Raw genomic sequence first — 26,963 nt, forward strand, 5'->3', positions numbered from 1 at the left:
ACTATGAGTAGATCATAACTACCATTTGGCACTTTCATTTGTTTGTGTGGTTAAGATATGCAATGTACTTAGAATGAAAGCAGCTGCATTTCTTGTGACCTTTCGTGATGAGTCTGCTTTCATCCTCCTGTATGTAATGTAGAGCAATCAGGGGACCCAATGTCTAGTTTCAAATTCTTTCTTTTTTCAAATTTACAGATCGCCTTTTTAAAGAAATGAAATTGAAACAGGCTCACTGAGATGGTTCTTATACCAAAGGTTCATCCATTGGTGCCATTTTGAAACAGTTTTCCTTTTATTGCAGACAGTTAATAAGTGCCTGCATTTGAAATTATCATTCGGAAATAATTTGTAATTCTGATTCATTTGGGAGTTCAGAGATCCTCCATTGCCTAGCTATCTATTTTTTGCCACCAATAAAACTGCATATGGTGATCTCAATTTAGTTTATCCCACCCCCTTTATCATGCAGTTCCAGCAAATATTTGTGGTGTTAAAGTCATGCAACCCTAAACATCTTTAGTAATTTTGTACTCTTTTCAGAATATTTTTTAGTGTATATTTGTCCAGTATATATGTCAGCAGTCTCCCACCTACTTCTGATCGCATCTCCAGCATGGTGAGGAGTTTGCAGGTTACTTTTTTGCCCAAGTGACTTGGTAATACAAAAATCATATATACGCAGTGGTGCAGCGGTAGCGTTTTCGCCTCACAGTAAGAGGTTCTCTGCTTCGATTCTTGGCTGGGGTGCCTTTTGTGCAGAGTCTGCATGTCCTCCCTGCGTTTGTGTGGGTTTTCTCCGGGTACTCTGGTTTCCTTCAGTGTTACAAAGACATGCATCTGGAGTGTTTCTCCCCGGGCCTCCACTTTGGCTTCGTTCCAAGTCAGACTTTCCTGGTAAACAAATGTTAAATAAATAAATATATGTTGTCACATAATTTAGTAATTTTGGTAGGATCTTGCAGCCAGTATAGGAGAAACCACAGTCATCTTACTTTTTCATCAAAAATCACCTTCTAGATGTTTCAAAAATGTTCCTTTCCTTGAAGAATTCGGTTGGTAAATAAGTCTTGGATAGCTCCGTATACTCCAAACAATATTCTTCTCAAACTGCCTTCACCTGACATCATTTTTGGAATGAGCTGTTAATCAGTGAATTCAACCTTGTTTTATTTCTGCCTGCCTGATAGGCTGTTTTTAAGAATGTATTGTCTTTGTTAACCACAAAATCTATAAATTCTAGGAATTCTACTTACTCATTACCTCCTGAAATGCTGATATTTGATATGTTTTCGCTTCTAGTGTCTAGCCTATTCCTTTCTCCAGCCAAACAGCATATGTAGGATCCTTCCTATGCAATGTGGGTGTCAGCTATGTAAGTGTCAGTAGCTTCTTCCATAGTGTTATTTTAGTTAAGCACATTATGTTATATTTTACTGTATTCAGTCAATGTGAGGTTGACTGAAAAGTTCATATAAGACTAATATATATAAAACAAGGGGGATGCCTCCTGCTTGAAAACTGCAACAGTTCTGACCAAATGTAATAAATGAACTTTAGCTGACATAATGGAAAATAATTGGTTTAGGTTTTGTTTGGCTCTGGCCATATAATTCATGCAGTATCAAATTTCCATAATTCATATTGCATCCAATTTCCTTGACTTTTGATTCGAGTGCTTATGCTTGTGTCAGAATATCTGATGTCTAATATAGGTGCTAGGACTGGATGAGGGATCATAGGAGTGACCCGGTGATGCCAGCTAGCCAGTCCTGGGGGGGGGGGGGATGCTTTATAGCCTTGCTGCAATAGCAGCACTAACAACTGGGTGAGCTGCATGCTGCAAGCAGTATAATCCTTGGCCAGGGGGGGTTGCAGATGCAAGGAAGCATGCATATATATACCTTCCATAATCTGTAATTGTGAAGCTCTCAAGCCTGTTGTGGGGTGGGATGGGTTAGGCCACACGCTCCTGCAGCAGTATAATGCTATGCCGTTGTACTTGATCTTTTTACCAGCCCCAGATCTTGGCTGGCTTGAGCCTGGGGGAGGCTAAGTCAGGTCCCGTAAACAAGGAGAAGAGTTGGTAAAAGCTGATGCTCAGCTGCCAGGACAGGGTGAAGAAAATCTGTGTTGTCTTGTAAGACATTACTGGAGAATACCATCACAAATTTTAGGATGAACTAAATGGTAGTCATTTTATAATAAGATAAACTCATATCAGTTTAGCAGGCTTAAATGACAGTAGTCCAGCACTGGATACAGATCAATATGTTCCTTTCCTTTCAGTCTTCATTTGAAGTTTCTAGTTATTGAGCATACTGTAATGGAGTTGGTGCGCTGATATGTCATGTTTATGCCATGCTGTTTTCTTAACAGGACCCATCTTCTGAAGACAGGTTTCACGTCGAGCTGCATTTCAGCCCTGGAGTAAAAGGCTGTGAAGATGGGGATAATGCCCCAACTGGATTTGGTTTTCGTCCTGCCTCATCTGAGGTGAGTTAAGAACATAACGTGTGCCATGTTTTCATGTTAGATTTACAAGCAAATTATATGTTTACAGGACCTGAAGGAGTGAAGAGTATGTAATTTCATACCATAATATGGAACACTGGTATCCTGCAACTACTGCAGGATAGGTATTGAACAGACTAGACTGTATATTGCTTTTTTGGTCAGTGGTACTTGCTTGAATGGTGTGTTGCAGTTTTTAAAGAGTTTATAGAGGATAAATATTCCTTCCTGAAAGTGAACTTAAAAGGATGATCCCTGCCTCACTATGCATATTTCTTGTGTAGATTAGGTTTTAGTGAGCAGTTCAGATGCACTGTGTGGTATGAGACTATAAGCCAAGCGCTGCTGTCATCATCATCCGTATCATCATCATCAACCCTCTTTTCCCCCAGTTTCTACATCTTAAACAGTCAAGTCTAACTGTGTCAGGTCTTTTCTCATGCAATCCATCCATCTCTTTTCAGGATGCCCTCATTTCCTGTTGTGTTCTTCCTGTCTCTCCCAAATCTTCTTCACCATATTGCCTTCTGCTTTCCTGTATATCTTACAGAACCACCTTAATCTGATCTTTTTGATCATCTTTGCACCTAGAGCTACACTGGCTTCTGGTCTGATGTCATTGTTTCCTTCTCTGCCCCATAATGTGTATTTTACCACCCATCTCGGCCACTTTAGCTCAGTCACCTCTAGCTTTATCAACTGCTCTGCCTTCACTAACCTGGTTCCTGTACCATGTATAAGTACTGTTCACACCACTGTTTTGTACACCTTATGTTTCAGCTTCTTTGACATTCTTCTGTTGCACACCTTCCCGGACACTCTGTGCCAGTTGACTGCAGCCCCTCTAATTCTGGCTTTGACTTTATCATTCATGCATCCCGTTTCCTCAAGCATACCTCCCAGATACCTGAAGTTATTACCCTGGTCCACTATTTTCCCTTCTGTCTCAGTGTTCAGCTTCTTCTGATTTACCCCATTTTCTGTCATGACAGCTGTCTAATCTCTACTCAGTTAAGTGCCTTCAGTTTTGCATTCTGTTCCTATACGTTTCATCTCGTGAGACTTCAGTTATACATTCTGTTCCCATATCACTAACTGAAGTTCCTGTTCACAGCTAGCTCTTAATGCCACATTGTTTTCAAAAAGCAGTTTGTTGATCTGTCGCATCCATCTTGTATGCTGATGTAGCACGTGCAGCAGTGGGTCCAGAGCTAAACCCTGATGCACATCCAGTCCAACTGGAAACCTCTGTGAGTCTGAACATAGTTTTTACACTAATTCTGTCAGTATTTTTGGAGTTTGAACCAACACAGGAGTAACAAAAATAACCTTTCTAGAGACCTTGCGCATTTAATTGAGAACTTTCATCACGTTCAATAACTATTTCAGATCATGTGCCAATAATTACTAAGATAAAAATGCAGGTTAATTAATTAGAAATGAGACACTGCGCTTTGCCACCTACCTGTTAAAAAGTGAGAAATTTAAGGAATGGGTAGTTGAAAATAATCGGGAGTTATTAAGGAAGATAGAAAGTACTCCAGAAGTTATAGCTAGTGAGTGGGATAAAATGAAAGTGGCGTATAAAGATATGGTAGAAATAAAAGAAAAGGAGAGCTGGTTAAGAAGTAATATGAATTATTTAGATAGACCAACAAAGGTTAAAGTGTTACAAAATAACAGGGATCTCAGAGAACAAGAAGAGGTACAATTACAGAGTGCTAAAGAGAAAATAAGGGAGTTCCTGGATAATATACATGAGTTTAGAAAAGAAAGACTGCTGTTAAACAACTGTTTTTGATAATAACTCCAGAGCACAAAAGCTTTTGGCACAACAACTTACGCAATGTAAGGCAGAAAGGGTTGTTGCCAAACTTAGGGAGTATATAACAAGAAAAATGTCCAGAGATCCTATAGCAGTATTAGAGATATTTCTGAAGTGTTATGAAAATGTGTATAAAGCAGAGAAGTGATAAAATCAAGGCAAAGCACAGATGGACATATTTATGGAAGAATTCCAGGGTTAGAGGCTGATGAGGCTCTACATTTAGCAGTTAAGATAGGAGAAAAGATAAAATGGTGATGTATAACCAATCTGCAGGAAAGTCTTCAGGAATAGATGGTATTCTGGTGAAAGCTTGGAAGCTATAAGGGAATAAAGTGAGAAAGAGCTGTAAGGTTTTGTTTAACAGTATTTTAAAAGGAATGGAAGCAGCAATATCCAGGAAAAAGCTGTGGTGGCTGTAATTCCTAACGATGGTAAAGACCCATCAGATCCAGCTTCATTTAAGCTCATTTCAATTTTAAACAATGACTATAAAGTGTTTATGTCTATAATAGATAAAGTAATGGCAGAGGTGATGCCAGAATTGATAGCTATGGATCATTGTGGTTATGTGGAGGGAAGGCAAGCATCTGACACCATTAATAGAACATTGATGATCCAGGAGGCAGTAGAATGTCAGAAAATACCACTATCATTGGTGGGTTTTGATGCAGAGAAAGTATTTGACAGAGAAAGCTGGAAATTTATGAGTAGGGCAATGGAAGCATTTACATTTCCTAATAGGTTCATAGGTTTATAGGTTCATAGGTTTATACTAGGCTATCTGCCCTAAGGCATTTATAAGCCTAGCCAGGTTTTTGTGTTTTTTGCCACACCTTTAAAAATAAAATACTGTGCCCATTGTTTATGCCTCTGTCCAGCAGTGACACACAGAGATGATTGGTAAACCCTAAACCTCTCCAATCCGATCCCAATCCATTTCTCAAGATTTCAAACAGCGAGGTGCTCTGGCTCTGCTCACATGGATGGGGATTTTATTCCACAACATAGGAGTCTCTGGGTGACAAATCTATCCTCCAGCATGTGCTATTTATATCCGTATAAGGTTAAAAAGTCTTTGCTCGAGTGTGGAAATGGTAGATTTGGATTTTTGAGGAGGATGTTCACATGTTCACCGGGTTGGACATGGCCCTGTATGTCAGTCACAGAGGACCTCTGCACCATGAAGAGACGGCTGATAGATGAGCAGTTTCTCTTCTCTCTGGCAGCATTGACAGATTATCCTTTCCTTTTTCCTTTTTTGAGGAAACTTTGGGGTCTCTCCACAGTGTGGTGTCGGGTGACAGATAACCGCTTTTGGGGCTTTGTACTGATCGGCTGGAAGTAGAAGAGTACAGATGAACAATGAGATCTGGATATGAATATGAATCCCTTCATGATCACAATGGTGAATGTAGAAGGTTTTTTCTAACCACTTTGAGTGTGTGTGAAAAGAAAAAGGCCACTGTCAACCTGGCCCCCATCCCCCTTGACTTCTTCTGTGCTTAGTGGATTGCCACCACTGGTAGCTTGGGGTTTGGGTTTTTGTTTTTTTCCAATTTTGTGACTATTTATTTTTGGCATTTAACTCAGGCCATGGCTCTGGCACCAGCTATCAGTTTCCGTGAGACCCTCTGAAGGATATCTGTGTGTATTGTATTTTCCTATATGGCAGTTTTTTGTCATCTGTTTCAAACTTGTCAGTCATCTCTCTCCCCTGTATAGCCTGTACTTCTGATGTTTAGATGTAAACACAGGGGGCCAAGGACTGAGCACCCTGCTGGACACCACTGGTGACCGAGCTTGAGTCTGCTGACATGGCGCCAGCTACTCTAACCCTGTCCTTCTGTCCTTAGCCAGTTTCCTTACCATATTTATGACATATTCTTTATACATTGGGCTTTACATTTAACCTGGTAGTGGGGGGTATTGTGTGTGGGTTTTGCAAGGTCAAGGTAGGCTGGCCGTGGTGACTGCCTTTCCTCATCAATGGGTCTTGGTGACTGTTTCAAGAAGTTTCAGAAAATGAAAAAGGCATGATCTGCCCTTGACAAAGAAACTGGGTCGGGTCCAATGTCTGCAGTCCCCTATGTCTTTGTTTTTTAGCTCCATTATATGATCTATGATCGTAGCTTTGACTAAAGCTTATGTTGGGGTGTTGGCTATTAATTATGGGGTCCAGGGAGGTATAATACTGTAATAATGTTAATTAGAAGGATGTATGAAGAATCAGAGACAAAAATCAAAAAAAAAAACCTCTCTGGTAAGTTGTGTCTGAACAGAGGAACCATGCAGGGGTGTCCTCTTAATCTTTTGTTATTTCTGCTATATTTAGAACCAATGACAAAGAAAATAAAGGACTCAGAAATTCAAGGATGTAATTGTTATGAAATAAAAATAAAAAAGTCCCAACACAAACGTAGTTTCACCGATTTAATAGAACAAAACACAAAGATTCCAACAACTGAGCACTTTCACCATGAGAATGGCTTCATCAGAGTAACATTGGTTAGTACAAACAACATTTTAATACCCCATCCCGTACCTGCTTGACCAATCCACATTGAATGACATCATCGGAGCTCTCAAATGAAATGAAAGTGGAGTATAAAGATATGGTAGAAATAAAAGAGCCTTAATTGTGTAGCTCTAACATATTCTTTCAAATCAGGTAATTCTAAATTTGCTTCTACTAACTTAGTTCCTTTGCCATCTTTGTGTTTTGTTCTATTAAATCGGTGAAACCACATTTGCCTTGGGACTTTTTTATTTTTATTTCATTGTTTTTTGCTTCATTGGAAGACTTGGTGTTTTTGTGACAGTTTATTTTTATGTAATTGTTATGTTCTGCAAGACAAATTATCTTTATTTGCAGATTATATTATTAAGTACCTGATGGAACCATCAAAGGACATTTCAGTGTTATGGAATATTTTGAGACAATTCCGTTTTTGGGGACATAAATGAATATAAAACAAAGGTTATAGCTATAAACGATGTATTCACACATGAATTGGTTTATCAATACCCATATTTATGGGGAAATGATAAAATGAAGTATTTAGGAGTATGGATTAGAAAGGATTCAGTTATGGCAGCTAAGGATATGTGGGAAGAGACTAAATAAAAGATAATACAAAAATGAACTGGAAACGCTTGACAATGGATATGGATAGCAAGATACAAGCAGTGAAAATGTTTTTAGTCCCTTTAGATTTATACACAGGTCAGGCATATTTTTATCAACCAGACGAGAACTCATGGATAGTAATTAATAAAGAGTTGAATGATTTTATTTGGAAGGGAAAGAGGACAATAGTCAGGTGGGATAAGCTGATCCTCTCAAAAGGACAAGGAGGTTTAGAATTACCTGATTTGAAGGAATATGTTAGAGCTACACAGTTAAGGCTCTTATACATAACACAAGTGGAAAAGGTTGATGATGAAGGAGGAGGTAACTCAAGAAATAAGGAAAAATGAGATTTTGGACACATATCCTTAAGGAGAATAATAACAGTCATACAGAATATTATATTCATAAAGTACTAAGAACTAAGTCAACACAGGACTGCAGAAATGAGAGTCTGCTGATAGAGTTGACTGCAATTAAAGGTAGAGAATAGACAAGAGGAGGATGCAATTTACTGGAGGAAGATGGCAAAAGAACTAAGTTACTAGAAGCAAATAATTAGAGAAGGAAATGCAATTGAAATGGAAGAGGCCAAGAAGATATTTGAATTGCAGGCTAGTGATTGCCTTCCCTATCAGGGATTGATGTCAGAGTATAGAGAAAGAGAAAGATAGAGGAATCCTAAATTAAAGACCTGCACTTGTTGAGCTTTTAATTGAATCCAGAACAGAATTTATTGTTAAAAAAGCATAATTAGTAGGGCATATAAAATATAGCACAATAACTATAGGAATCAATCATAAGAGGTCAAAAAAAGATGGGGAAGAGAGATTAGATATGCAATACACAAAGAAGCAATGGAAGGACTTGTGTATGGCTCCCAAATATGCAACACAATCAGAAGATTTAGGATTTTTGCATGGAAGTGTTTACATAGACAATTTTGTACCCCAAGCAGACTCCAAAAGATTTTTTTTCCTCAGGTAGATGGCAACTGTTGGAGGTGGGATAGTGAAGGAGGAGGTAACTGGCTGCATCTGTTTTGGGAGTATAATTAATTGGCATACTTTAAAATTCTCAACAGAGTACTCTGTCAGAAATACTGGGTGAGCAAATGAATGTAACTAATGAAATGATTTTTTTGAAGTGGGATACAATATCTGAATTTCCTAGATATAGTATGGTCTTGTTAAGTTTAATTCTGGTGGATGATGATGCTTCTTTCAACTGCTCTCATTAGGTGTAGTAAATCAGGTGAGCATTAATATGAAAAGAAAAAACAAGAGATTGGAGAGGGATGATTAAGAATACAACAATAATTTAGCATACACACTTCCAAAGTCTTATTTGTCTACCCCTAGGCAACAACATGTATTTGATGACAGGCAGAGTATTAATGAAGCAGCAGGAGGCTTTAATTACTGAAACCAGAGAGGTAACAGGAAAAGTTTTGCAAAGAATAATCATGAAGATGATGAGATATTTGACAGGGAACACACACAACTGAGAAGGTCAGAAAGAATTTTTAAAAGAAATAAGAATAAACAGAATTTTTTTTAATTCAACCCTACCTGGGGACAAACAAGAACCGGGGCAAACAAAGGATGTCCTTCTATTCCAATGTTGCAATATTCTACATGTGGGTTTACCCTTCATCCTTTCATGTATGTCCAGCCAGTATTCCAAAGTTTTTCAGACCCTCAGAGTGCATCGGGCATCTGATATGGCAGCAGGAATGTGGGTCATAAAAGTGACATCCGTACACACCAGTCTTCAGAACTTTTCAGCTGCCAGTCATACGCCAGTTGTTCCTGCTACCCGTAGATGTCAGTTTTTAAAAAATCAAATAGGTACCCTGTTGGGGAACCTTACAGTCCTTCTATATTTTAATTATAGTCTGTTAATGTCATCCAGAAGGGGCAAGTGTAAGTGTGGCCAGCAGATTCTGCACAATGACACGATTAGTGCCTTTTTTTGTCTGGGCAAAGAACACAACCACAAGTCCTGACCTGTCTGTCAAGTGTTTGTCCCTAAAATCCTTTGTTGCCGATTGCAGGCTCTAAACCTTTATCTTGAGAACCAGTGATTAAAGCAGCTTGCGTTAAGGATGGAAGGCACTTCCAGCACCCCAGTACAACCACCAAAGAAGAGGCCCAAGTCCATGCGGCCTACCTCTTCCTGCACCTCTAGCGACCATACCTCCGTATGTGGCTGAGATCGGCCTGGCAGAGGAATTGGCTTCCGCCATGCAAGATAAAGCGGGTACCTACAAGGAAGCTGCACAATCTTGAGTGGACAGCACATCTTTAGAGGCACTACAGGCATCTTCTCCAGATGCCAGGGGGAACCAGGTTTCTCAGTGAGCCCGTCAGATTCCACTGATCCCATCCACCCCTCTGACCCAAGGCCTTCTCCTACCCAGACTCCAGCTAGGCCTCTGAAGAAAAAACAAAAGACAAAACATCCTTCTCCACTGCCTGAAAGCATGTCTGATTGGCAAGCCTACAGCCAGAGTCTCTTCAGTGCTTTTATGACCCTACACCTGACTTCGGTAGAAGCCCTACCATTGTCCCTCCACTCCTGAGCCCTAGGCCTCTGACCTCAGACACTACCAGGAGAGTCGAAGGGGCAATTTCAGACTTCTCCTCAGAGGACTCTGTCTCCTATACTTCTCAGATCTCCACTCCACTTGGCTATGGCTCCCATGAAGAAGAGTCCATTGACTTTGACTCCCCAGCAGAGGATTTAACCTTCTGAGAGAGTATTAGTAAAATGAAAGACCACTTCAGTTGGGAATCCACTGTCATGACTGAAGTACAGAAGAGGTTCTACGACCTCATACAGATGGACACTCCCAGCCCTTCAGCTGTGCCACCTATTCTTCCGGCCTTTCTGGATGCCTTTTCTGCAGCATCCCTCAACCCTGACTCATAGCCTCCAGTTCCACACAGGATTGATAGACTGTACAAAGTTCCAGAAACAGAGAAGATGTTATTCATCTCACATTGCTGCAGTCCTTACATAGGGGTAGTCCGCTGTCCTCGGTGGGGCTATTACCCAGAGTGATGTTGATCGCCGGGTTAAGGGCTTAAAACTGACATCAGGGGTACAAGGTACAAGCGCATGACCCGGCTGACATCCCCAGTTTTTTGCATGGTCCGGTCCAGATGCAGAAGCGTGCAAGTGCGTCGGGCGCGGCGAAATTTTTCGAGTTCGGAGTTTCAGACCCAAGACCGTTGGCTGGTTGGCTGGTATTAGAATATTTTGTTTTTTTGTTTTTTCTTGCCCTGTGATGTACCGAAAAAGTGAATAATATAATTTGTGAAACAGGTGGAAACAGATCGTGATTCTCATTATCATTCTTGTTTTGTTTTCGGCTGGGGCCTGGAGCGTGCACGTCGAAGTCGGGTGTCGCTTTTGTGCTAGGTAAGCCGAAGGTTACTATGTGCGGGCTGCCAGGGATTGGCTGGTATTGGTATTCGCCCGTCCGGATACTCCAGCCGCCCCCGATACCTCAGCGATGCAGAATGGCAGCCAGTGACAAAGCGTTAAACCCAGGTAGATGAGTCAGTCTGCCCGGACGCCAGTTCTTTAGAGGTTTCAATGGAACCGGGGAACCGTGGTTCTGGGGCTTGGATGGAGTCTCAGGGAGATGTTGGATTTTTTGAGGATGTGGCTGCCTCAGGCCAGGTGAGGGGTACTCTCCTTCCTCCCTCAGGTTTCTGTACCCCTCCCTTCCCAGGGTCCTTAGGCAGGCCTCTGTTAGGGCAGCTTCTTCCAGAAAGCCAGCAGGCTTAGCTTGTGCTGGTGTCACCCTATTCAGCAGGCCCAGCTCTAAAAGCACATGCCTAAAATGGCAGAAGATTTGATTACCTGATTAGAGGTTCCCTGCCCTGAGGATAAGAGGCCTAGGTGGATGGTTAGTTGAAAGTTTTGAACAGGCTTGAGGATGATTCATGGAGTCTTCGGCTGAAGACTCCAGAGTACACCTGATATTCTGATTCTGGATGCAGAGATCTTCCCCTTTCTGATCCTCCAGATTCTTTTTTTTCTTTTTCAATTCTATGAGGGAACTGATTTAGTGGGAAGGCTTAGACTTTTTCAGATTTAATGCAGTGCCAAGCCTAGGGAATTTTTTTTTTTACCCCCAACATAGGCCCTAGGGGCTTTACCTCCTGTTCTGGGTTGTTGTGCATGATGTGTTTTCAGAGGCTTCACTTAATCCTGATTCTCTGCCTCCCTGTAACGTTAAACCGGATCTCTATTACAGGGTGCCTGCTGCTCATAAATACTATTCTATAAGATAACATCTAGGACCCAGAAACTATGGGCCCCATCCCCATGGGTGTCAGGGGTTCTGTTGTAAAGAACTGGGGAAAGAATAAAGAGGCCAGAGCTAGGGATAGATGGCTTCTTAGCTAGTCTATACATCTTATACCTTGAAGCATCAGAATTTTTGGATTGCTCAATTGAAATGTTGGTGGATGTTTCTTTTTCATTGAAATCTCAAAGGGATGCAAGTGCAGAAGCTATTGAGTGTAAAGGTGGTCAAGATTTTACAGTGGTCTCTGAACAGTGGGTAAGGTGGTAGGGTCTTGGTGACTGGTGTTTGCTTTCCTCTTCTCTTTTCTGGCTGCTGGTTCAGAATTTATTCGAGGCACGCTTCTGGCTTAAGGATCAGAATTTATCTGACCATGTTAAGACAAGGATTTGGATGTCTTCCCTTCTTAAAAGGAAGTGTTGTTTGGTCCAAGAGGGAGTCAGTCTTTGAAAAATGGAAGACAAGGCTAAGTCTATGCAGACTGTTAAAGATTTTTGGGTGTAGCCTATCCTGTTTAGTAGAAATTGGCCTGCTAAGGGGTGGACGATCCCTTCTTCTGATTCTCAGTCAGGAGGGTAGATCTAGACGTGGTAGGGAGCAGGCTCAGAGTTCTTCAGACCTAGAACATGGAGTTCACCACCTGCACACCTTCGAAAGTGAGGGCAGGGGCCAGTCCTTTCGAGAAACAGGCCCAATGGACTCACTGTTTCAGCTGATCCTTGCCTGGCAGCACCTTTTACCTTTGGGAGGACGGGTTGGCACTCTCATTGGATTTTAATTACCCAGGACAAATGGGTGCTGGATATCATACACCAAGGTTACAAGTTTTAGTTTTATTTCCATACCTTTCAGCCTTTCAGCAGCATGCCTTCAGCTCCTCCTATACAAAGACTAGAGGCTCACAAACAGATTACTACTTACTCAAATAGCTATTATACAGTAATCTCCTCCTGGAAGAAGTGGGCCTAATTTTTTTTTCTCACTTGCTCTAAGTAAGGGAGAGAAAGGGAACACTGGAAACCAATTTGGATACTTATATCCTCAACACACATCTAGAAATTCCCAAGATCAAAACTCTGACGCTACACCTTCTTTTACCTCTTGCTGGGCAAAGATCACTGGATGGTGACTTGATCAAGGAGGCTTACCTCATAGCCCTATCAAGCCCAGTGCAGGGAAGCATTCATGCTGGATGCTGGACTCATTCACAGTTCCCTTCAGACACCCTTTACTCATTTTACTGCTTCTCTGTGTTCACAAAGGTTTAGGTTCTTGTGATAGCTGATTTCAGGCTAAGCTAAGAGGAATACAAATCTATCCTTATTGGGGTGATGGTGGCCTGGCTGAAAGGACTTAACTCTAGAATCATTTACAGTATGTGATGGTGTTAAGATGTCTAGGGTATTTGGTGACTTAAATAAAGTCCAGTCTGGTACCTCTCTCAGAACATGTGCTTTCTTCCAGTGTGAGATGCTTCCTGCATCCCAGATGGCCTTTTTCCAGGCTCGGATTTCCAACAGAATCTCAAGCCATTTCCATCAATTGTCTCGGCTAGTCCAGGCTGACTGCAAGGACAGTCCTTCAAGCCTTGGGGTTTCAAGCATCTTGTAAAAAATGTATTCCCGCACAAAACCAAGTAAGAATGATGGAAATGGTATCTCAAACAATATGGATCTAACATGTATGGCAGATATGGACACTGGAATTTCAGATAATACCTTGCATTCAAAAGGGAATTTTTGTGGTGGGCTCAGGAATCTCAGCTAAACAAGGGATCCTCACAAACCCTCTACCAGAGGCGAAGGTCAGAAATGGACAAGCACACGTGGCCTGCTCAATTGGGAGCTCATCAATGGAAAATGGAAATGAGACACAAGCAGTCCATAGCAACTTGAATTTACATATCAACTTGAAGGAGATGGGCAGGTGCCAATTTGCATTGATAGCTTTCAAATCATTCAAACATCCAGGGCAGTTGGGGCAAACAGACAACACAAGATGGGACAACTACATCAACAAGTGGGAAGGACACATTCTGTGGGATCTTGCTCAGTTGCAAGACAAATGTGGGAGACTGCTCTCAGTCTGTGCTTGTTCTTCAGAACAATCTTGGATATAGGAACATGTGAGCTTACAGATCCTCATGAGCAGATAAATTGACAGTCCCCAATGGAAATTGGATCCTCATGTTCGGATAAAAATTGATTTGCTATGGGGACTTCCATTCACAGATCTTGTCTGGCTTCTTGCCAGAAAGCATTACCAGTTGCCAAAGTTTTGCACAAAGTCACGCACAAAGTGGCTTGGAAAGTGGATGCTCTCGCTCAATTCTTTGAATCTTCACGACTGCCTTTCCACCACTGCCTCTCCTCCCAAAGGTACTCCTGAAGGTCAGTACAGTGACAAGCCAACCATGATTTTTAATAGCTCCAGATTGGCCTCTGACAGCACTGGTACCCTGCTGTGAGAGTGTCTGAGATGGAGCCCCATGGCCTTTGCCTCGATTCCACACCTGCTGTCTCAGGAGAACAGTCACCAGGAATGTCAAACTTCAGTCTCTGCATCACTCCAACAATGTATTTTGGAGGCCGAAGGTATATTGAAGGAAAGTGTGATCCACAACAAGTTTTGAATGTTATTTGGGAGGCCAGAAGGCCTAGTACAAGGAAAGTTTGGGCGAGATAAACCTTAAATGATTTTTAATTTTATTTACAGCAGGTTTGACATGTTTCCTTTAAAACTAATTTAAGTAAGTTGTTTTCAATTACTGAGTTATTGGACAAAGGTTATTCCTTCTCTCTATGTTTTTTCATGTCATTACAGGTTCTCGCTCACTATGACTGTGACCCACCCCCATTTTCTTACTCCTTTGTTTTTGCACCCTTAGAGGGCAAAGAAGCAAGACCCCTTAATGAGCTCCTACTCCTGCTTGGGATCTCAATTTGTGATGGGTGTTTTGTGTCTACAACCTTTTGAGCCTGCCTTCAGTTTCCAGCTTGAAATATTTATCATGGAAGACTGCTTAATTTACTATCACTCCTGCAGATCTTTTTCTGATTAATCTTCTGAATGGCTGAGCCTTTCACTCTTGTGGCTTTTTCTTGATTTTTTCTGCATAGGTCCTTTTATTTAATTAATCCTTGGTTTTACTAATGGCTTTTTTTAGTTTGTATTCATTTGCCTACTTTTTATTTAAACCCCCAAAATAAATTCCAAAGATTTTGCACAAAGTGATATACACACTCACAGTCATGACATTATTTTTGCAGAATTTTTTCAGCACGCAGTCTCAGGCTATTTTGGTCATTGTATTGTTTTCAGGCAAACCCCAGGTTCAAACAAATCCAGCTGGCTTGGATTCACTTTGTATTTACTTCAATATTTTTATCATGCTAAGAGATTCCCAGCTGGGAAAGATATTTCCCATCACTAGGGCTACTGCCACCATGTAAGCTTTTTAAGGGGTGGCTATTAAAGATACTTTGACAGCTTGACTTGGAGTTCAGTGCATACTCTCTCTAAGCATTACCACCTTCCACTTTTCTCTAAATCTAGGGCTGGATTTGCCACTGCACTTTACAGGGCATTTTGGCAGCTCCTAATGTTATGGGCACCTTGGCAGTCCCTTACCTCTCGCTTTGGGATTCAGTTTTTGAGTGACTGCAGCAATGTGCTTTGAGATACATAGTACAGTTTGTGAGATGTCATAAATGTAGATGTTCTGAAGTTCCACATTTGTGGTTTCCAATTCTTTCCTCCCTTCCTTCCCCTGTAGTTTGAGGTGGCTTCCTGATGGTTGTAAATATTTGTCTTGGTTTGGGTTAGTGCAGGGGTGGTTATTGTTCTTAAGGTTTTGGCTTTGGCCTTTCTTTTTAGGGCCGATAAAGTGCCAGCTGACCCTGCCACTATCTCCATCTCCACTGATAGGGCTACCAGACTGTTACCCACTACTACTATTCTCCCAGCTGATAAGAACAGCAAGGCAATGGAGCATATGGGCAAGAATATTTACACTTCTGCCACTCTGGCCTTCAGGGCCACCAACTACCAAACTCACATGGCCAAATATTCCTTAGCCCTGCTGGAAAAAGCCTCCAAGGACTTGGCCGGCATCCCAGATTGTGCAACCAAAGCCTCCTTGTCCTCCCTCCTAGCTCTCACCTCTCAGGTGAACAGACACTCCATAAGGTGTAGTTATGATGCAGCTGAAGCCTCGGCTAGGTCAGCTGCATCAGCTTCTGCCTTAAGGAGATATTCTTGGCTATGCCTTTAGCCTCTCCCTGATGATTTCATGGCTAAACTGACTGATGCCCCCTTAAACCACTCCACCTTATTTGTGTCTAAGGTAGCTGACATCTTCAAGTCTCTACAATAAAAAGGCAAGGAAATGCAGGACCTAAAACACCTGCTAGTCTCACCCATTCCTAAGTTCCACAGAAACTGCTCTGCCAAGACATAATTCGTAAGAAAACAGTCTTGGCCTATGGCTCCAACTAGGACCAGGAGACCTCCTAGACAGCAGCCCTCTCTGGCTACAGCTTCTCCAGCCCCCAGCCAGAGGCCTCCCTTTCAAGACAGGGAAGGTAATGTCTGACTACCTGCCAGTTTTACCACCTCCCCACCTTTCTACCCCTGTCTGCCCGCCTCTCTCACTGTCTTCCTGTATGGTGCCCACATCACCTTAGACAAATGAGTCCTTTCCATCATTCAGAATGGCTACTTCATGTCCTGGATCTCCCCTCCTTTATGAAAAGGCATTCCTCAGCCACCCAGCAATCAACTCCACCTGCTGCAGCCTGTATTGCAAGCACTGATGACTCAAGGCACCATAGAACCAGTGCCTCTGAAAGGAAAAGAAAGAGGTTTTTACACAAGAATTTTTCTGGTACCAAGGAAGGAAGGACCGTGGAGGCCTATACTAGATCTCTTGCTTCTCAACCCTTTCCTAAAGGTACCCACTTTCAGAATGCTCACTCCCCCCAACCTCTTCCCCCTCCTCCTGCCCCAAGAGTTCTTGGCAACCCTAGACATAAAGGATGCTTATTTGCACATCCCAGTAAAGCCCACATTCAGAAAATACCTGAGATTTTTAGTGGGCTCATCCCGCTTTGAATTTTCTGCTTTGCCCTTTGAGCTTTCCACTGCACCCAGGGTCTTCAAAAATGGCTGGCTCCAGTCATCGCCTATTGCAGGACACAGGGAATCCACATTTTCCCCTACTTGGATGACCTGCTAATTCAGGCAGACAATCAAAAGACCTTAACTCTTCATACTCAGTTTCTTCTGACCCTATTGCAGTCTCTAGGATTTCAGATAAATTACCAAAAATCTCACCTGCAGCCCACTCAGGACATTGTCTTCCTGGGGTGCAGGATTTGCACAGACCTCATGAAGGCCTTCCTGCCACTAGACAAGGTAGTTTCCTTCACAGACCACCTGTGCTGCATCCTCCAAGCATCAAAACTGACAGCTAGACAGTATCTGAGACTCCTGGGTTACATAGCAGCCACCATTCCCATGCTCCCCCTAGCAAGACTGCACATGAGAAAGCTACAGTGGTACCTTTGGTCCATCTGGACCCAACATTCTCACCCCTTGGAATTCAGGGTCCCCCTCCTACCTTGTTTGATATAAGAAATTCAGTGGTGGCTGGTACAAGTGGCCAACAACCCAGGACTGCCTCTCCAGCCACCCCCACCCACACAGATCATGCATACAGATGCTTCAGATCTGGCTTGGGGAGCCACATTGGGCCAAAGACATGTGCAAGGTGTGTGAACAATCTCACATTCACTAGAGCACATTAATATCAGAGAGATGAGGGCTATCCTCCCAGCTCTCCAAGCATTCCCACCTTACCTCCATCCAGGCTCACTAAAGATTTTCATGGACAATGCCACTGTCCTGTGGTATCTCAACAAATAGGGAGGGACCAAGTCCTACCTCCTTTGCTGACTAGCTCTACTTGTATGGGAGCTAGCCTCCTTACAGGGGATTACCTTGCAGGAAGTTTACATCCCCTCCCTCCACAACGTCCAGGCAGACTATCTCAGCAGAACCATCACAAACAACCACAAATGGATGCTTCTCAGAGAGGTCTTCCTGGATCTGGTCCACAGGTGGGGTACACCTCAAATAGACCTGTTTGCCTCCTCCACCAAAAGGCAACTACCTGGCATTTGCACCAGGACACCAGACCCCAAGGCATTGGCAGCAGATGCCTTCTAAATTCCTTTGAAGGGGAAATTTCTGTATGCCCCCCCCCTTCCCTCTGATTCAAAAGGTGCTGCTGGAAATGCAGCAGGACAAACCAAAAATCTTGCTGGTGACTCCATACAGGTCAAGACAGCACTGGTTCCCCCTTCTCCTCCATTTGTCCAATGGCAATCACCACAAGTTACCCCCCACCCCCTCAGTGGACCTGATCACACAGAACAAGGGATCTCAGATGCATCCACAGTGGCAGTCTCTGCATCTCACCCTGTGGCTGATAGGATTCTGATCCCCTTCAGATACCTGTACAATGTGGATGTGCTCAATGTCCTACAGGAGACCAGGAAACTCAACACAATAATATCTTACCTATCTAAGTGGAAAAGGTTTTCCATATGGTGTCACAAAAGACAGTTGGACCCGCTGACAAGTTACATCCCTCTAATCCTGTCTTACCTGTGTGAACTACTGCAGACAGGTTTGGCCTACACCTCCATAAAAGCACACTTGTCTGCAATTTCTGCCTGTCTCCCTTTGGATCCACTCCTTGCATCCAGACTACCTTCGAAACTCTTCCTCAAAGGGGTACTTCACCTGAGACCCACCAGGAAACCGACCCATCCTCCCTGGGATCTTAACTATGTCCTGGAGAAACTCACCCTAGCTCCCTTTGAGACAGCAGACAAAGCTCCCCTAAAGCTTTGCACATGGAAGACTATACTATTGGTGGCTCTGACCTTAGCCAGGAGGGTCTCAGAACTGCAAGCTCTGATTGTTAACCCACCATTCCTAGTTTTCCACCTTGACAAGGTTACTCTCAGAACTAACTCCTCCTTCATGCCCAAGGTGGTTAATAACCTATCCTTGAACCAGGCCATTCATCTACTAACCTTTTTCCCTAACACACAGGGGGATAGTGAGAGAGCACTGCATTCCCTAGATGTTCAAGGACAGCTTAGGTTTTACCTCCATAAAACCAAATCCATTAGAAAATCTGACCAACTCTTTGTCTCCTTCCACACCAGAGCTCTGGGGAAAGCAGTGACCAAACAGAGTATTTTGGCCTGGATATCCAGGGTCATCTCCTTTTGTTACACATACAATGGGAAAACCCTGCATGGCAATATTAAAGCCCACTCCACCAGAGCTATGACCTCCTCAGGAGCCTTCTTTAAAGGGTTAGACACCAGCACAATACTGGAAGCTGCCACTTGGTCCTCAGTGCACACCTTCACCAAACATTACAAGCTGGACCATATCTGTAGGGCCAGAGCAGGGTTTGGCCAGGGTTATCCTTCATGGATTCCTAGAAACCTCTACCATGCCACCACCCTATTCACAGTGAGCTTTAGCACTCACCCATATGTAGAATACTGCAACATTGGAATAGAAGGACATAGAAGAGTTGTGTAAAATCTTACCCTAACCATAGATATCATTCTCTTCCATGTTGCATTATTCCTTCCCACCCTCCTTCCCCTCCTGTCAGGTTGGACTTGCTTCTCTGGCTGGCACTGGATGGGGTATGCCCTCCTGGGACTGGCTCCATCTGGGGGTTTCTGTTCTGAGGGCTGGTGTGTACAGACATCACTTTTATGGCCCATGTTCCTGCTGCCACGTTAGATGTCCAGTGCACTCTGGGGGACTGAAAAACTTTGGGATACTGGCCGGATGTATGTGAAAAGATGAAGGATAAACCCACATGTAGAATACTGCAACAAGGAAGAGAAGGACATCTATGGTTTTCTTTATTGGGGCAAGAACTAGAAAATGATCTAACAGTTCACAATGTAGAGACGGACAGTATTATTACTGCCTATGATGGAAAAATGATGAGTTTTAAAGGTTTTAATATTTTTAATTATACTGACATTCCCCTAACACAGGCACACCTTACACTTTTTAAAAAAGGTTTAAAGTTTGTACCAGCTAAAAAAGCAGACTTAGCTGACACTATAACTGAATTCAAACTTTTTACAAGAAAATTAAATCTCAAAATATTTTTTAAAGACAGCAACAACCCACTGAACTTAACACAAAACAACAATATGAAAAAGAAAAGTATATTTAATCCACCTATGCACCCACATCTCTGGTGTTACATCACCAATCTTCCTCTTGAGAAAGCTGCAAGGTATTATCCATGATCCTCAGGTGCTAACCCTCAGATCTCAGAGCCCGCTAGCGCTAGATGCAGACTGAGAGGCTCGGGCCAGTATATTTTTTATTTTTTTATATTTTTCATCTAGTCAACTTATAGTTACTTTTAATAGATCTTATAGGAAATATAGTATAGAAGTGTTGTATGCAAGATATTTATCGATATTATGAAACATCTAAAAAGAAAATGTATAACCTTAGTAAGGAAGAAATGGAACTGTTAAAATAACTAAGACAGAATGACACAGTACTTGTCTAATGATGCTGACAAAGGGGATGGGTTACCTTGTTATGGTAAGAACAGTGAAGAATATGATTATGACATGCTATCAACCCTATATGACAACAAAAAATATGAGATAGTATCCTTAAACCTAATTAATATAGCACAAAGGACGGTACAATTATTTCTAGAAGATTCCTTGTACCAGGGGGTTATTAATGAAGCAACACTTGAATTTCTGGTTAACAAACATCCTGTCATCCCTACAGTACTTGGAATTCTCAGAATCCATAAGAATATCGACAAGCCCCCTTACAGACTAATAGTTTCAGCTAAGAACAGCCTGACATATCCTTTAGCTATATTTGTGGATAGGTTGATACAAAACACAATGAAACCTACTGGGTATATTTTAAAAGACTCCTGGGATTTTTTGAGAAAAATAAAACAGGAGTATTACTCAGATGAAACAAGTTTTTCAACAAAAGACGTGGTAGACCTTTTCACTTCTATTCCACACGATGCAGGACTGATACTGTTCCAAGATGCAGTGTTGGAAACGACTAGTTTAAATTGTGCACTACTTAACTTTGTGATGGATGTTATGGAACTTGTTTTAAAGAACAACTGTATGTGTTTTGGGGACAGATTTTTCAGACAAGTTAAGGGGGTGGCCATGGGGGCGAATTATGCCCCAACCTATGCTAACCTAGTAATGTATGCATGGGAGAAACAACATGTATTCACATTGGGCTTTGATCAGTACTTTGTTTATTTGAGATTTTTAGATGAGATTTTTATTTTGTGGAAAACAACTGGTGAAATAAGGGATGAATTTGTAAAAACAATGAACAACAATAATTATTTTCTGAAGTTTACCTGTGACCATACAGATAATTGTGCAAACTATCTAGATGTAACTATATTTAAAAACAAGGTAGAAAAAGTTTGGTTCCAAGCTATACAGAAAACTAACATTTTCTAATAGTTACCTGGACTACAGAAGTCAGCACCCTTTCTACACTAAAAAGAACATAGTGAAAGGGCAGATTGTACGCGCAGCAAGAATCTGTTGAGATATTTCTTCATTCAAAATAGAGTTAAGAAATCTGATTACTATGTTCAAAGAAAGGGGATATCCAGTGAGTTTGTTCTTTGATATATGAAAAAATATTTTGTATGAATGGGGTAACCAGTACACCCCTTTGTTGGGTACTAATGAAGGAACTGTAGTCAAAACTGCTCCGATTGACAATTCATTTCCAAATTCTAAGGTTTTACAGTATAGTGGGGACTCCACTACCTTGAAAGATATTATAACAAAAAAATGGGTAATGTTTAGAAGTAGTGCTGAGACACTTGACATTTTAGGTCCAAATCCTACTTTTGTGTATAAAACAGGGCAGAATTTGAGAAACTGTTTTGAACATCCCACAAATGTGAACAGTAAAATGTTTAATGGAACTAAAAAATGTGGGAGATGTAATTACTGTAGTTACATCTTACAAAACAAAGCAGTGTCTGTAGGTAACTCAGAACAGCATATTAGTTTGAACACAGGAAATTGTGGCAGTTCTGGTATTGTATACATTGCAACTTGCTCCAGATGTAATGATTTTTATATTGGGAAAACTGTTAGGAGTTTACGTAAATGTTTATACGAGGACTTGTATGCCAGCAGAATAAGGTGAAGTCCCAAGACTGGAAAAACTCCCTTATCAGCCTCAGCAAAAAATTGAGATCTCTCATCAGATTCTCTAAAGCTAGCTGTGAAAACAGAATTGCAGCAGATAGTAAAGACAACCACAAGGCCTTCTATAGTTATGTAAATAATCTCCACGGCAATACCCAGATTTGCTCTGAGCTATTGCACAATGGTACCTCCTATACTTAGCCAACAGATATTGCCAGTATACTATCCGACAGATTCAGTGCCAACTTTACCACTCTCTCCCCCACCAAAGGACCAATCACAATACCAGTAGATTGCCAGGCACCCAGTATTACTGCTGCACGGGTTAAAACAACACTGTCCAAGGCCAGGAATACAGCGTCTATGGGACCTGACAGTATACCTGGCTGTGTTCTACATGAACTACAGAGTGAACTGGCACCTCATCTGTGTGCCCTGTTCAATCACAGCCTCACCTCAGGCTTTGTCCCTATCAAATGGCACACTGCTACAGTCATCCCTTTCCACAAAGGAGGAGCAACTACAGACCCTGGGAACTATCGCCCCATTAGCTTGATGAGTCTGATATGCAAAGCTATGGAACGCATCATCATGGACCTAATAAACAAGGATATAGGGAATCTCCAAACTCTGGATCCCACACAGTTTGGTTTAGTGAAAGGTAGATCATGCCTACTCAATCTGGTTGACTTCTTTGAGTCAGTCACCAGAGCTGTGGATGAAGGCATGGTGGTTCATACAGCCTACTTTGATCTGGCCAAACACTTTGATACCATTCCCCACTCAAGAGTCATAGAAAAACTCACTAAGCTAGGCATCAGCCCCTATATCACTAGGTGGGTTGCAAATTGGCTCGCAGATATAACCCACAGTGTGAAAGTAGCTGACTCCAACTCAGGCTGCCAACCAGTCATGAGTGAAGTCCCACAGGGTTCGGCCCTGGGTCCTCTCCTGTTTGGTATTTACTTCTCTGAAGTCCAGGCCAACACATGGACTCTGGCTGACAAAGCTTGCAGACAATTGCAAGTTGGGAGCTATTATTAACTCCCCAAGTGATGTTGACATCCTACAGAAAGGCTTCACCGAGACTGACGACTGGTGCCAGATCCATGGCCTTAAGCTCAATGCCAGAAAATGTCATCATCCCCTTTGGGAAAAACTGGTTCCCATGAATTACCACATCAATGATAGTCCACTGAACACAGAAGGCGTTATAAGAGATTAGGGAACACAGGTTGACAGCAACCTGTCTTTTGACCACCACTTTGCCACTGTGGTCAGAAAGTCCTATGTGGCACATCTCATTACTAAGGGTTTTGCATCCAGGAAGAAGGAGGTCATTGTCTCCCTCTACTCTTAGGTTCATATGTTCATAGTAGGTACTAGGCTATTATCCCTGGGGCCTATATAAGCCTAGCCAAAAAGGTTCCCTGGCTTTCGACACCCATGAAAATTATTTTCCTGTGCCCCCGTCAAGCAGTGCCACAGAAGTGATCTCTGGGGTGAATTTTCTATTTCCCATCCAGTCATCAAGATTTTTTTCTTAAAGAGGGCCAATGAGGAGCTTTGCTTCACATGAATGGGTAGATCCAGAGTATGGGAAATCTTTGGGACAGGAATCTATCCCTCCAGCATGTTCTGTTTATGGTGCTGACAAGGTTTAATCCCTGGAGCGTGTGGTTCGGAGAGATTGGGATTTCTTTAAGTGTAGCATGTCCAACAGCTCTGGGTTTGATGTAGCTTTGTATGTTAGGCAGAGATCGCCTTTGAGTAGGCGATATGCGATGGAGTAGAGCTGGAGTTTTTTGAGACGGTCTGCATATGGCATCTGTTTGAGGCCGATAATCCTCTTAGTGAGGTATTTCTGTGGCGTTTCTAATTGTTGTAGGTGTCTTGTGCGATACATGCCAAATGGGGCATTGTACTCTATAATGGGTCTGATGAGGGATGAGTAGAGAGGAACAATGACCTCCTTTTTTCTAGAGGAGAACCCTTTTGTGGCCTCATTAGGACAGTCATCGAGTACAATGCCCCATTTGGCATGTACCTTGCTAGACACCTGCAACAACTGGAGAGGCTGCAAAAGTACCTCACAAAGAGGATCCTAGGCTTTAAACACTTGTCCTATATGGACATACTCAAAAAAACTCCAACTATTCTCTGTCTCAAATAGCCTACTTAGAGGCAATCTCTGCTTGATTTACAAAGCCATGTCTGATCCAGCTCTGTTAGAAATGACACATCTAAAGAAATCCCAATCTCTCCACACCACATGCTCCACAGATCTTAACCTCATTACCACAATCAACAAAACAAGCTGGATGGACAGGTTCATAACCCAGAGACTGCCCATGCTATGGATTAGACATCCCATACATGTCAAATAGAACACCTCACTGGCCCTATTCAAGAGGAATCTTGATGAGTGGATGGGAAATAGAAAATTCACCCCGGGGATCACTCCAGTGGCTCTACTCGACAGAGGCACTGGGAACTAAGGTCGGGTGGCATGATGCTAGGGTAATCCTATGGACTAGGCTTGTAAAGGCTCCAGGGCCATTTGCCTAGTACACACCTGTGAACCTATTAAAAACAAAGATGAGAACAATGCTTTATATAAGCATACCAAATACTGTGGCTATGATTCAAAATTCCTATTTGGCTTTTTGGAAAAAGTTAAAAGGGATGACAAGGGAGGCTTTTGGGAGACTAGGGTAGAGGAATGTGAACTTAAATGGCAACTAAGGCTGAATGCAACAACTTTGCCTGATATTAATGAACACACACACACACACACATATATATATATATATATATATATATATATATATATATATATATATATATATATATATATATATATATATTTATTCTACCTGTTTTAAAGAAAAGAGCAATGATTTTATGATGTATTTAGTGGAATGTTACTGTTTCTTTAAGGAAACAGAGTGAGCAAGTCACACAATGATTTCAAATGCTATTTAAATGACGGTTTTATTATGTAAAATGGTTCTGAAGAAGTTCCTTTTGGGAACGAAAGCATGAGACCATTTTTTGTTTTTGTATTAAAGTGTTATTTATGCTACTACATCTCATCCACCTTTCCCAACTCTAATCACTGCATCCTCATCATTCTTCTGTACTCCCTCTTATTCACACACATATATTATAGGTTCATAGGTAGGTACTAAGCTGTCTGCCGAAGGCATTTATATGCCTAGCCTGAATGTGTTGGCTTTCGCCACCCCCTTAGATTAGTTCCCTGTGCCTCTGTCCAGCAGAGCCATTGAAGTTGATCCCCAGGGTAAACTTTCTGTTTCCCATCCACTTGTCAAGGTTTCTCTTGAAGAGGGTTAGCAAGGAGCTCTGCCTAATGTAGATTTGAATCTTGTTCCAGAGCATGGGAAGTCTCTGGGGCAGGAATCTATCCCTCCAGCACGTCCTGTTTATTGTTGTGGTAAGGTTTAGATCCCTAGAGCTTGTGGCTCGAGGGGATGTGGTTTTCTTTAGGTGGAGCATGTCCATCAATTCTGGATTGGACATGGCCTTGTATGTCAGGCAGAGATCACCTCTGAGTAGGCGGTATTCAACGGAGCACAGCTGGAGTTTCTTCATTTGAGCTGCATAGGGCATCTGCTTGAGGCCAGTGATCCTCTTGGTGAGGAACTTCTGTGGTCTTTCCAGTTGTTGCAGGTGCTTTGTAAGGTACATCCCAAATAAGGCATTGTACTCTATGATGGATCTGATGAGTGATGCATAGTGGGGCCCAATGACCTCTTTCAATCTGGATGCAAACCCTTTTGTGATTATGTGGGCCACATAGAAGGATTTTCTAACCACTTTGGCAATGTGATGATCAAAGGAGAGGTTACTGTCTACTTGGGTCCCCAGATCCCTTATTACATCTTCTGTATTTAGGGGGCTGCCTTTTTTTCCAAAGGGGATGACTATGCACTTTTTGGCATTTAGGTTGAGGCCATGGTTTTGACACCAGGTATCTGTCTCAGTGAGACCCTTTTCGAGGATGTCTGTGTCAGCCAGAGAGTCAATTATAGCCCCTAGTTTGCAGTCGTCTGCGAACTTGGTCAGCCATAGTCATCCTGTGCTTGCATGTAACTCTGAGAAGTATATGCCAAACAGGAGGGGTCCTAGGATTGAGACCTGGGGAACGCCACTTGTAACTGGTTTAGATTCAGACCTAGCTCCCGCAACTCTTACCATGTGGGTTCTGTCCGTGAGCCAGCTGGCATCCCATCTCATGACATAGGGGTTTATGTTCAGGATGGTGAGCTTACCTGAGTGGGGAATGGTGTCAAAGGCCTTTGTGAGGTCTAGCTAGGCTGTGTGGACCACCTTTTCCTCATCTATAGCCTTGGTAACTGTCTCAAAGAAGTCTACCAGGTTTAGGAGGCATGATCTGCCCTTAACAAAGCCGAACTGGGTAGGGTCCAGTGTTTGGAGGTTCCCAATGTCTCTGTTAATGAAATCCATGATGATGTGCTTCATAGCTTTGCAGACCAAGCTAGTCAGGCGTATAGGGTGATAGTTCCCGGGGTCTGTTGTAGCTCCACCTTTGTGGAGCGGTATAACCGTTGCTGTGCACCACTTTGTGGGCATGTAGCCTGTGGAGAGGCTGCATTAAACAGTGTGTTTAGGTGAGGCGTTAGTTAATCTTTGAGCTCATGTAGGACACAGCCTGGGACACTGTCTGGTCCCATTGATGCTTTGTTTTTGGCTTTGGAGAGGGCTGTTTTAACCTGAGTGTCTGTGATTTCAGGGGCACTACATTCTTCTGGTATAGTTATGGGCCCTTTTGGGGGTGAGAGAGGGTGAAGTTTGCACTGAACCTGTCTGCCAAGATGTTGGCTATATCGGTCGGTTCAG

General features: G+C 42.4%; 1 protein-coding gene across 2 annotated transcripts in view; it reads left to right on the plus strand.

Annotated features, from left to right (window-relative positions):
• The window catches only part of LOC122806915 (inositol hexakisphosphate and diphosphoinositol-pentakisphosphate kinase 2-like), a 1,544,141-nt gene that overhangs the window by 1,057,614 nt on the left and 459,564 nt on the right, over window positions 1–26,963 (plus strand). For both annotated transcript variants that reach the window (XM_044077730.1, XM_044077729.1), the window contains one exon: window positions 2,380–2,496. In XM_044077730.1, coding sequence (XP_043933665.1) covers window positions 2,380–2,496 — 117 coding nt within the window. The remainder of the gene's footprint in view (window positions 1–2,379; window positions 2,497–26,963) is intronic.

The sequence above is a fragment of the Protopterus annectens genome, chromosome 7.part0, assembly GCF_019279795.1.
Source record: "Protopterus annectens isolate FY-2018-M chromosome 7.part0, PAN1.0, whole genome shotgun sequence".
NCBI lineage: Eukaryota > Metazoa > Chordata > Ceratodontiformes > Protopteridae > Protopterus > Protopterus annectens.